The sequence below is a fragment of the Myotis daubentonii genome, chromosome 10 (assembly GCF_963259705.1).
Source record: "Myotis daubentonii chromosome 10, mMyoDau2.1, whole genome shotgun sequence".
Classification (NCBI taxonomy): Eukaryota; Metazoa; Chordata; class Mammalia; order Chiroptera; family Vespertilionidae; genus Myotis; species Myotis daubentonii.
In genome coordinates, this window is record NC_081849.1 from 61,726,823 (window position 1) to 61,739,744 (window position 12,922).

Genomic DNA, 12,922 nt, shown 5'->3' on the forward strand with positions numbered 1-12,922 from the left:
GGACTTTCCTGCAAGAGACATCGTCATTGTAAGGGCTGAGGGAGCCTGGTCAAGCTCAGCCAATGAGAAAGGCTGGGGCACTAGAGGAGAACCGTGATCAGAGCCTAGAGCAGAGCCTGTGTTTGATTGCTTCCCAGCCGCCTGTGGACTCAAATCAAGTAAAACAGCAGGAGGAAGCTATGAACACAAGCTCCAGAAAATGCCACAAGGTACTCCTTTGACATCCCATCAAAGAGGTGAGTAGTATTTGCCCCCACTTTTTCCTGAACCAAATGGGTGTCACTAACTTGAGGGCTCCAGCAGACCCAGCACCCACCCAGGCAGGCACCTTAGGGCTCCTCTGCGGGAGTGGGATCCCCCATTGCCAGGAGCAGGGACAGCACAGCAGCCCAAGACAGCCCTCTTGGCACAGAGATCAAAGTCTTCACAGCAGGGTCCTAAGGGGCCACTAGGGAGAGAGCAGGGCTGTAGCTGACCAGGCCGAAGTGAGTTGGAACAGGTGAAGAGAGAACTTATAAATGGTGGCACGAGAGTCATTTTTGTAGGCTCCACACACTGCACCTGGAGACTCCCGGAGATTAACTGCACAAGATTTGGAGGCAGGCAGGTATTTCTGCAACAGCTGGTCATGGCAAGGGCCAGCAAAGAAAAGTACTGCCGATGGCTCAGAGTGTAACCCCAGGCTGGTGGGCTGTGGTGGACTGAGGAAACTCAGAACCTCTTGGTTTTTACAAATGTGAAAAAAACTGGAAAACTAAATCTCAGCCTGTTAATCTGGTAATTAAAGTTTTTTTAAAGTCATAGTCAGCCTTAGCTTCTTCAAACCTCTAAAACTTTGTGGATGACTTTAGCTTTACTTTCCTCAACACATGCCAAAGTGCTGAGTCACTAAAAAAAAAAAAAAAAAAAAAAGTAGAGGAAGAGTGATCTTGCTTCTAGGGCTCCTTGGTAATGACCTAAGCGGCGCATTTCCCTGGTTTTCATTCCTGTGATGATGCTAAAGGACGTCACATTGCACAATCTTAATAAGGTTTCCAATCAGCCCCACCCACCCTGGCCCCACCCCATCCTCCAAAAAAGATTTATCAAATGTGGGATTTTCCCATGAGTCTCAATATTAGAATTTCAACCCCCTCAATAAATATGAGGCTGAGGATGTCTGAGGCTCATTCTGTCCTCGAGCCCACCAGGAAGAAAAGAGAGCTCCATCTCCCTCTATGAACCAGCTATGAACTCCCTCTCCACAAGTAAGTGAAGGAAATCCCTCGCCTGGGAACCGCCCGGAGGCTGTGCCTGGGTGAGAGAGAGGGTGTGCGCTCTGAGGGCTGGCGGGCAGCCAGCAGCCAGAGGCACAGCTTCCCCAGCTGTGCAGGCTGCTCACTGCTGCTCTCCCTTCCCTCCGGCACAGACACCTTCAGTCCAGTGGCCTTCTCCCTGGGGCTGCTCCTGGTGATGACTACTGCTTTCCCTACCCCGGTTCCCCGTGGAGAAGATTCTAAAGATGATACCACCTCAAATAGACCACCACTCACCTCTTCAGAACAAATTGAAAACCTCATTAAGTCCATCCTCCTCGAAATCTCTGACGTGAAAAATAAGGTGGGTAAGCTCAATGGAGGGTGATGGAAGGCTTGTGTGGGCATGCCTCTCCTTTCCCCTGGATGGGGACAGGGTTCCTGCATTGGGAGGTCTTTGATGGGTTCTTCTGGGGGAGTTTAGATTTGACATCAAAGAAGCAGACTGTCTTATGTATTTCTCCTCTGCTGCTGGTCTCAGGGAATCCCGTCCCCTCCTGGAAAATACAGAATGGGGCTGGAATCCATGTGCCCTGACCCATTCCCCACTCCATACTTGACATGAACTGAGGGTCACTGTTTCTTAGGACTCCCTTTCCCTAACCAAAAAATAAGGTCTGTTGATCTTTTTTTGTGTCTCTTGGACTTTGGATTAGAAAAGTGGCACCTGAAATGAATGTTCAGCTTTTCAGGATAGTCACAGTACTTTTAAGTTATATAAGCGTGATAGTTAGGAATTCCTCAATGTCATTCCAGCTTATATACTACAAACTCGATAGCCCACCAAAGTGGCAAAATCATAGGAAGATTAAAGCAGCTCCTAAACTTTAAATGCAAGGTAGTTTGACTGTTTTGTAGAAAGAAAAGAACACAGCAAAGGGGATTTGGGCACCCCAAATCTCCTCTGGTTCTGCTGAATCAGCTTTGTGATCTTGGGCAAATTTCCTACCACCTCTGAGCTCCACCTGTAAAGCTGTGGGATGGGACTAGATGATCTCACAGGTTCTTTCAGCTGGAACATTCTATGGCTCAAATGATATTCACTCAATTATTATCAAAATGTATTAAGTAGGTAGTATGTACTTTTTATAACTATTATGTCTCATCCTCACAACAAACTTATGTAGAGGTGCTTCATTATCCCCAATTTGGAGAGAGGGACACTGATACTCAGGACAGTGAGACAAGCCTGAAGTCACAAGTGAGCCTGGAATTGAACCCAAGTGTGCCCATCCTCCACTAGATCTTGCTTGTCTGGATGCTAATGGATTCTGACTTCATTTTTCTTACGAGAACTTCCTGGCCATGATGGAACATGACTAGGCCCTCTAGTGGTGTTTGTGTTAGGGGCACTTACATGATAACAGTTTTGGTATTTCTTCCCAGATGTGTGACAACCATGAATCGTGTAAAAACAGCAAGGAGGTACTGACAGAAAACAACCTGAACCTTCCAAAACTGGCCAGAAAAGATGGATGCTTCCATTCTGGATTCAATCAGGTACCCACACATCATGTTCACTGTTAGCTATTCCCGAGTTCTCCACCTTGCATGCAGGTCTGTGTACACACAGATAGGCAGGCAACAAAGAAGGCGAGAGATGTAAAGAATATTGTGTAAATTTCATGAGGAGGCCAACAGAAATCTTTGTAAAGGCAACTTATTTTTGAATGGCATGGTCAGAGATAGCCAGCCTCCCTTGGGATTTTCACAATGGTCATGTGTTAGAAACCCCAGCAGGTTTAGCTGGTTTATCCTGTATGAGGTGGTAGTTAGGTAACCTTTCTCCTCCTTGGCTGCCCTTAGTGTTGTCCTCCCTGCTGAGGTTATTCTCTACACCTTTCTCCTTCTAGGCAGTGAGATAACCTGTGCTGACTTCTGATTATTCCATAAAAGGTTTTAGCCCAACATTGACAAGGGCAGGAGTACAGCCAGAGGGAAGAGCATTAAAGGGAGAATAGAGAAGGACCCCCTTGCCACATTCTAGCATCCACTGGGCTTTGAGTAAAATTAAGTGAAGTTTCTGATTGTCCAGATACTTAAATTAGGGCAGCTGGTGCTGTCTGATGTCTCAAAGCATGATGCCTAAGAAGTATGGGAAGTTCCCAGGGGTGGGAGTGAGAGGTGGGGATGGAGAGGGAAAAATTGTTAAATTATAGCAATTTTGTTTTAAACATTTTATTTTATTTTTAAAAAATACATTTTTATTGATTTCAGAGAGATAGAAACATCAATGATAAGAGAGAATCATTGACTGGCTGCCTCCTGTACACCCCACCCTGGGGATCAAGCCTACAAACTGGGCATGTGCCCTAAACCAGGAATCGAACCATGACCTCCTGGTTCATAGGTTGATACTCAACCACTGAGCTACGCTGGCTGAGCAAATTATAGTAATTTTAACTTTTAAAATTCATTGTATCTTCCTGGCAATAACCAATTTTCCCACCATCTTTCCTCTTAGGAGACCTGCTTGATAAGAATCACCACCGGTCTTCTGGAGTTTCAGGTATACCTGGAGTACCTCCAGAACACATTTGAGGGACATGCCCAGGCCATGAAGATAGGAACCAAAGCCCTGGTCAATATCCTGAGGCAAAAGGTGAGTGTCGCCTGTCTCCTCACTCAGTGTGGCCAATACAGTCTCAAAGAAAGCAGCCCAGACAATTTGGGAATGTAAAGCCAATTCAGAAGACATGGCTGCATGTAAAGGAAAGGATCTGAGAAGTATTTCCTGATAGTTAGAACTGTTTTTATGTGTGTATGTTGGGGGGTGGGGGGTTAGATCTCTTCTGCAAAGGATATCAATAACTATATTTAAAACTATGTTAAGTGAGGTAGATTTTGACATCAACTCCTAATAGCTTAAGAAATAAGAAAGAAAAAAAAGTATCTGAAGAGGCAGAAGGAAGCACATACAACCCTGCTCAGTGATCCATAATCACAAAGAACAGAGAGCACAAAAATTATTTTAATATTTTAAGTATTGCCAAGTGACATTCTTATCATTATGGTAGCAACTCCTTTTTCCAACTTTTTGGAAGAAGAGTTAATACAGAGAATTGGCTAAAGGCTGGAGGAATAGGTACAGGTCTTTGGTACTACCAGCTGGCCATTCAACTGCCACATGATGGAGACTTGATGGCACAGTGTATAGATGAGCCAAACAGAGCTCAATAAAAAGTCCCTGTATGGAGAAGCCTATGGGTGCTAATCCTGTCTTTTGCCTTAAGTGGGAGCATCTCCCACTTTAATGTGCACACAAATTCCCTGGGGGTCTTGTTCCAATGCAGAGCTTGATTCAGCAGGTCTGGGGTGAGACCTGAGACTTGCATCTAACAAGCTCCAGATGATGCCATTGCTGTAGTGCTCAGGCCACGCCTGGAGGTGCCTCATGTCAGTGGGTCTATGGGAAGGTGTTTCTCAGTCCTCCTACACCACTAGATCAGTGGACTCTCAACAGATGCTGAATAGATGGGTGAGAGAAACTGGAGGGAAATATTAGTGTCAGAGGCCACTCAAGAACCATTGAAATGCCTCTAACTATAGATTCTTCATTTGAATATTAAATTTCAACCATGTGCCAGGCGGGCACTGGCTAAGACAACAGAGGACAAGTAAAATACTGTGGCTGCCCTTGGGATGCTTATGATCTAAAGGAGCCAGAGAGGCAAAGGGATGCTTAGAACTCAGTTGCTATGAAAGGGTGGGCTCAGAGGAAAAGCACCTCACCCTATCTAGGCAAGGCAGGGTAGGTGGCCCCAATTAGTCTTCTTCACCCCAAATCTGAACATATCCCCACAGCCCAGAGCATCCCTCCACTGAAAAGAATTTGTTCAATATTTAAACAATTCTTCTTGCTTTCTTTCCCTCCAGATGAAGAACCCCATTGAAGAAACCATTCCTGACCCAACCACAAACACTGGCCTGCTGGAGAAGATGCATGCACAGAAAAATTGGCTGAAGACCACGACGATTCACCTCATCCTGCGAAGCCTCGAAGACTTCCTGCAGTTCACTCAGAGGGCTATCCGGATGTAGCCTGGGCGTCTAAGATGGTTGCAACTCATGGACATTCCTTTCTCTGGTCAGAAAGCTGTCCACTGGGTACATAACTTATGTTGTTCTCTATGAAGAACTAAAAGTATGAGCAATAGGACACTATTTTAATTATTTTTAATTTATTGATATTTAAATATGTGATATTGAGTTAATTTATACAAGTGATATTTATTTTTATAAAGTGCCACTTGAAATATTTTGTGTGTTCGTTTTGAAAAAAATAACAGATGGTTGTACAGCTTGAATACCTTCGTTTCAGAGTCAGATCATTTCTTGGAATGTGTAGGCTTACCTCAAATAAATTGCTAACTTATAATGTTTTTAAAAGAAATATTTATAATGTATTTATATTATGTTTAAATTGTTTTTATACCAGTAAAAGTCTTTTTAAAAAATCAGCAACCAAGTCTCTATGAGTTTCTGTCACCACCAGCAGCACAAAAAGTGACAATCACCTGGTGAAATATAATTGAGCACCTACTCCTACTGCATGCCAGGCACCATGCTAAATGTGTAGCTCCATAGTATTTAATCCCGCACTTGCACACCCTTTAATGGATGAGGGAGAGTAAGTGATTCTTCTAAGTCACCCAGCTGGAAGGTAAGGCATAGGCCCAGATTTGAAATCCAGGTCTACCTATCTTCAGGCCCCCTTCTCTTAACCTTTAGGTTCCATTGCCCCCCAGGGAACTGAAAGATAATGTAGAAAATCACAGAACATGTTCATATAGAGAATATATTTCAAGATATAATTAAAAGCCTTTGAGATGATACAGCCACTTGATTACGACAGTAGTGTGCAAGCTTCCCAATAACATGAAAGTTCTGCCTTCTTCCTCTGGGTTCCTCAAACACTTCACATACCTGTCTGTCATAGCACCTACCATGGTGTAACATATCCTTAAACTGATGGGTTTTTCTTTGCAGTCAGCATATGGGTTACTCAAGAAGTCAGGCCCTATTATATACACTTTATATCCTAAACCCGTAGGAAGTCCCAATAAACATTTATTGAACCATACATAGATGATCAAATATAAGACACTTTAATTCTTGGGGCCTATACTGTTGGGCAGTGAGTGGGGAAATTAGAAATACTGTGTATTTGTGAATCTTCATCTTAAGGAAAACAGTAAGAATTAGAAAGAAACATCCTAAGAACTTCTAGAAGAGCAATGCATAGTCAGTGCATGTATATCTATCTCCATGTCCTTTCCCAACAGTAATTTTTTTTTTTCCACTTTCTCACCTCACCCCATCAAGAGTGGTGGTGAGAGAGGCAATCTGGGTGACTGCACTGGCCTCTCCACCCCACCTCAACACAATGTTGGGAATTTGGTAAAGATTTCCCCTTTCTAACCCCAGCAATATAAAGTTCTGACTTCTAATAAAGACTTCCTCACTCTAACCACCATACACTTCTTCCTCCAGGGAAGAAGTTCTGCTAAGCAAGGGAAAGCCCACAGAAGTCCGAAACTGAAAGAAGCTATGCAAGAAAAGAACCACAAACTCTGACTTCTAGAAATCATGCATCACAAGTGGCTTCCCAACATTAGGGCCGAATTAAAGAACAAAGAGAAATGGCAGTTGACCAATGCATCCATTCTTCAAACAAAAATGTGCTGAGCATCATATATGTCAGGTAATGCTGGGGATACAGAGGTGAACAAGCTAGACCTGACCCCTGTCCTCATGTGGTTTATACTGTGGCATGGAAGACAGAAGACAGACATTGAACAAAGAATGTAAATGTGATGAGGTTTACAAAAGAGAAATGTTTGGTGTACTGAGAACCTGTTCTGAGGGCATTAATAGCAGGGGAATCTTACTAAGACCAGGGAGGGCAGTCATGGAGCCTAATTGAAAAAGAGATTTGGACTGAGATGTGAAAAAGATGTAGCAGTTAGCCAGGCCAAGATGGGTGGGAAGAGCATCCCTGACAGAGGGAATGGCATATGCAAAGGGTTGAGATGATGAAAACTACATTATGTCCAGTGCATAAGGAACAAAAAGAAGGTTGGTTGAGAGGGGTTGGAGAGGGAGGCTGAGACTCAAATCATTGACAGCATCAGAAGCCATATTCAAAATTTTGAAATTTATCCCATATGTGGTGAGAAGGCATTGACAAGTTTTAAGCAGTAGAATGACATATGAAATTTACATTTTAATATGATCACTCAAGTTGCAGTGTGGAAAAATGGATAGGAAAGGGGCTGGAAGGGAATGTCAGAGAAACATTCCAGAGGCCTTCATTGTAGTCCAGGGGAGAGATGACCATGTTCTGAATTAGGATGGTGGTAATGACTAGAGAAGAGAAGGCAATGCCAGTCATCAACAAAAGATAGCTAGGAGTGAGTTCAGTAGGATTTGGTGATTGGTGTCTAAGATTCGGGAATTTCAGAGGACATTAAGGCTATGATAGTGGGAAGAAGTAGGGGTTGGATGGAAGAGTAAAGCACAGTATTCCCTTATTCATTCATTGAAATATTCTCTGAACATCTGCAATATGCCAGATTCTCTGCTGGGCCCTGGAGATACAATGGTGGATCAGACAGATTAGGTCTCTGATCTGAAGGAGCTTACAGTCTGGGGGAAATAACTACTATGCTGTACACTAAGTATGTGTGCTACTATGGTAAGTTGAATTGTGTCCCCCTACAAAGTTGAAGTACTAACACCCGGAACCTATGAATGTGACCTCATTTGGAAAGAAATCTTTGCAGATGTAATCAAGTTAAGATGAGGTCACATCTTATCTTGGGGGTGGGGTGTCCCAAGCAGAGAGCATAGCATGTGTGAAGGAGAGATATCTGGGTGGGCCTTATGAGAAGAGACAGGAAAGGAGTCTGTGAAGATAAAGGCACGTATTGAAGAGATAGATTTATAAACCAAGGAACATCAATGATTGCAGACAACCACCACTTCAGTTATACTATGTAAATGACCAAAAAAAATCTACAAGAAAAAGCTGTAGGGAGGTAGCAGTCCGGATTCCACTCCTGAAGGTAGGAAGAGGCAAGTAAGGATCCTTCTCTAGAATCTTCAGAAACAGCATGGCCCTTCCCACACCTGGATTTCAGATATCTAGGCTACAGAACTGTAAGAAAAAATTTCTGTTGTTTTAGGCCACCTGGTTTGTGGTAATTTGTCATAGCAGCCACAGGAAACTATTACTGCTACTATGGCAAAACACAGTAGGAGAGTCTAATCTAAAATTGAGGCTTCAGGAAAAGCTTCCCAGAAGAAATGACAGTTAAGCTTATATCAGAAGAATGTATAGGACTGAGACAGTTAAAGAGACGGGGTTGGGGATGGGGTGACCCAAGCAGAGAGCATAGAACATGCGAAGGCTTAGAGGAAGGAGAGAACATGTTGGAAGAATTGAAGGAATCTTAAATGGCCGAGGCACAAAGGTGGAATTAGTAGAAATGATGCAGTAGGATTCAAGTTAGGAAAGAGTCTAGAGGATGGGTTAAATAGGATCACCAATGTAACAGAAAGATGAAGAGCAACTTCCTTGAATGTTTTTGATTTAGAGTTTCTTTTGTCTGTTCACTTTTGTTTTTTAAATGTTGGGGGATTTTTCAGTTCTTCTTGTGGCATGATGGGTAAGGAAAAAAGAATCCGGAGGCAGCATCTAGAAGAGATTCCGTTTTCTAGCAGGTTCCAGCAAAAGGGCAGATGGTACCAGGGAGGCAAGAGGCAAAAAAGAGAGATGATAAGGAGCACCTGTGGCAGATGTGACTTCTGGCACTGTGATGTCTAGTAGTGAATTTTAATTTATCTTCTGTCTTACTCATTAAACTTCCATGAGCTATATTCACCAACATGGACCCAATGTATGGCAGTTTAGTTCCAGTCTAGCTGTGATAAACAAAGGGAGGCTCATATCCACTTTGGGGGGGGGGGGGTGGGAACGGACACTGCAAGATTGAAAACACATAAAGATTCAGAGAAGTGATTGAAGAGAAATCAAAGGTAAGTGTTTAAAGAGAGAAGCGATAGGCAAAATCAAGAATACTTGGGAAGATTTGGGAAAAGTTTGAATTTCCTGTAGAAGGCTTGAGATGGAGACACTGCTTATTATATTTGGATGCTAAAGGGAAGGATTACCTCCCAAAGTTAGGGGCCTGGGGCACTTCAGTTACACTATGAAAATGACCCAAATATCTGCAAGAGAGAAAGCTGCAGGGAGGCAGCAGTCCAGATTGCACTCCTGATAAAACTTCGAAGTTTCTGGTGAGTTAAGAATGGGAAGGAAGAGAGAAACTAAGATGGCGGCATAGGGAAGCACCGAAATTGCTGCCTCCTACAACAACTTCAAAACACAATAAAAAGACAAAACAGACATCATCCAGAACTTACAGGAAGGCTGGCAGAGTGGAAATTCTACAACTAGAAGGAAAGAGAAAAGCACATTGAGGGTCAGGAGCTGCGGAAGTAAAGTGCAAAGGTACGGAGGCTCAAGAGTGCGCGGAAAGGGGCTGGTACCTGAGGATGAGGCTGTCTTTTTGAATCGGGAGGGAGTCACAAGCTCCCGACTGCTCTGAACTCCGGTTCCGGGAAGTCTCTGGGGACCCAGGACTCATACGGGGAGAAACTGGACTGTCTGGCAGCGGACAGAACTCAGAACTCGAGGGCGGCTTTCCCTCAGAGGTGCTTGCAGCAATTAAATTATCAGGACACTGAGACGCACGCAGCCCCTTAGGGCAGGGCGGAGAATCCGCCATAGTTCCTTGCTCCCCCCTTTGATTCCCTGAGACCCCACCCCACCCAGGCTGCGGCAGAGGCTTTTGCATATGAATGCCCTGGCCCTTTGCAACCTGAAAATTAACTAACAAACTGCAGCTGGGCCACAGACCCAGAACTTCCAAGAGAAGGCCCAAGGCCCCACAGCAGCTTGCATTGCTTCACAGCTGGGCCTCGTCAGGGCACCTCCAAACTCAAAAAAAGGAAGGGGAATCTGCAGTTCTCTTCATAGCTCCTGCTGGGTAACCTCCAAGGGCCAGTGTGCCCAGTGGTCAGAGGGGGACCATCTGGATTACAACTCCTCAGATCCATAAGGGACACACCCAGGGGGCAGACTCAGTGAGCACCAAAGCCCCACTGAAGCAAGTCTTGCCCCAGAAGGGTGTCTTCAGCACAGAAGTTCTCCCACTGCAGACACAGCCGATTCTCACTGCCAACTGGCCTGGAGGTCAACTCCTCCCAGTGATCCTACAACAATCAAGGCTTAACTACAACAAGACTGTGCACAAAGCCCATAAGGGGGTGCACCAAGAGTGTCCACCTCAGGTAACGGGGGAGGCTGAGCCACTGGGCCCTACAGGACACCTAGCACACAAAACCACTCTACCAACACAGGGAAGCATAAAAAATGCAGAGACAAAGAAACAGGTCACAAATGACAGAAATGGAGGAAAGCAAACAACTGGATATAGAGTTCAAAACCACGTTTATAAGGTTTTTCAAGAATTTCATGGAAACTGCCGATAAATTTAGTGAGACCCTCAAGAAATCTAGTGAGACCCTCGAGGATATGAAAAAGAACCAACTAGAAATTAAGCATACACTGACTGAAATAAAGAATAATATACTGAGATCCAACAGCAGACAAGAGGATCCCAAGAATCAAGTCAAAGATTTGAAATACAAAGAAACAAAAAATACCCAACCGAAAAAGAAAAAAGAAAAAAGATTCCAAAAATATGAAGATAGTGTAAGGAGCCTCTGGGACAACTTCAAGCCTACCAACATCAGAATTATAGGGATACCAGAAGAAGAGAGAGGGCAAGATATTGAAAACCTATTTGAAGAAATAATGACAGAAAACTTCCCCTACCTGGTGAAAGAAATAGACTTACAAGTCCAGGAAGCGCAGATAACCCCAAACAAAAGGAACCCAAAGAGGACCACACCAAGACACATCATAATTAAAATGCCAAGAGCAAAAGACAAAGAGAGAATCTTAAAAGCAGCAAGAGAAAGAAACTCTGTTACCTACAAGGGAGTACCCATACGACTGTCAGCTGATTTCTCAACAGAAACCATGCAGGCCAGAAGAGAGTGGCAAGAAATATCCAAAGTGATGAATAGCAAGAACCTACAACCAAGATTACTTTATCCAGCAAAGCTATCATTCAGAATAGAAGGTCAGATAAAGAGCTTCACAGATAAGAAAAAGCTAAAGGAGTTCATTACCACCAAACCAGCATTATATGAAATGCTGAAAGGTATTCTTTAAGAAGAGGAAGAAGAAAAAGGAACTCTTACCATTTGCCACAGCATGGATGGAACTGGAGAGTGGATAAATACCACATGATCTCACTCATTTGTGGAATATAATGAACAACATAAACTGATGAACAATGACTGATCCAGAGACAGAGAGGCATTGATTGGACTGTCGGGCCTTGGAGGGAAGGTAGGGGAGGGAGGGGGTAAGGGGGAAAGATCAACCAAAGGACTTATATGCAAGCATATAGGCCTAACCAATGGACACGGACAACGGGGGGGGGGGGGGGGGGTGAGGGCATGAGCGGGGCGTGGGGGGGGTGGGAGTAGCGGGTAACGTGGGGATAAGGACACATATGCAGTATCTTAATCAATAAAAAATATATTTTAAAAAAAAAAGAATGGGAAGGAAGAGATAAACCATCCTACATTCTCTAAGAAAAGTCTAATAGTAATAATAATGATAATAATAACTACCATATTTTTCCATGTATAAGACTCCCCCATGTGTAAGACACCCCCCCTTTCCAACCTAAAGTTAAGAAATCAATATTTTAAACATAAAACAGAACACATTTTTATTTAGTAATTACCGCAGGTCATCTTTACATACCAGTACTATGATATTATGCAGCATATCACTTTATTCAGCCTCTGTTGCATCGCTGCTCTCTTCATCACTATTAGTTCCAGACATACCAATTTCTTCAACTTCTATTGTATCACTGCTGTCTTCTGAGTCACTGTCTATATATGTGAGATCATCCTCATAAACTGGTGGCATTTTCTGAGCTAACTTTGTGTTCTCATGGCCAACCCCTCTCTCCTCGTGAAATTGAAGCACCATTGTGCCTTTCCTGTAAAATCAACAATGCTCATTTCGCTTGCAAACATTCTTGCCTGACACTGAATAAGCTTTGTTGACACACATAAGCCACTCTGGCGCTGCTCCATAATCCAGGTCTTCAGCCTCTGCTCCAAGTTTGCCCATTTTGCTGGTTTTCCTCTTAAGGCCTTCTTCTTTTTTGGCAGCTTAAGAAGTTGTTCTTCCTGTTTTCTCCACTGTCTGACCATACACTCAGTGGGAGGGGGTCTAAATTGTCTCTCTGCCTCTATTTCCATGCTCTTTTGCATAGCTGATTACATTCAGTTTGAATTTTGCAGAGTAAGACAATCACTTAACGGTATTTATCTTTTTATTTTTTGACATCTTTATGGGCTCAGAACGCTCCGGTCCTGCATCTGTGCACTCTCCACCTCCACCTCCAATTACGACTTCAGTTGATGTCAGTAACAATAAGGCTCATGATTGGAGGAAACCTGTTTGACAA

At 43.6% G+C, this 12,922-nt stretch overlaps 1 protein-coding gene across 1 annotated transcript; it reads left to right on the forward strand.

Annotated features, from left to right (window-relative positions):
• Positions 1–1,092: 1,092 nt before the first annotated feature.
• Positions 1,093–5,755, forward strand: IL6 (interleukin 6). Its single transcript, XM_059712550.1, has 5 exons — positions 1,093–1,247; positions 1,409–1,599; positions 2,682–2,795; positions 3,760–3,897; positions 5,172–5,755. Exons 1-5 carry the CDS (start codon positions 1,229–1,231, stop codon positions 5,334–5,336), a joined length of 627 nt encoding a protein of 208 aa, XP_059568533.1. The 5' UTR covers positions 1,093–1,228; the 3' UTR covers positions 5,337–5,755.
• The last annotated feature ends 7,167 nt before the right edge of the window (positions 5,756–12,922 follow it).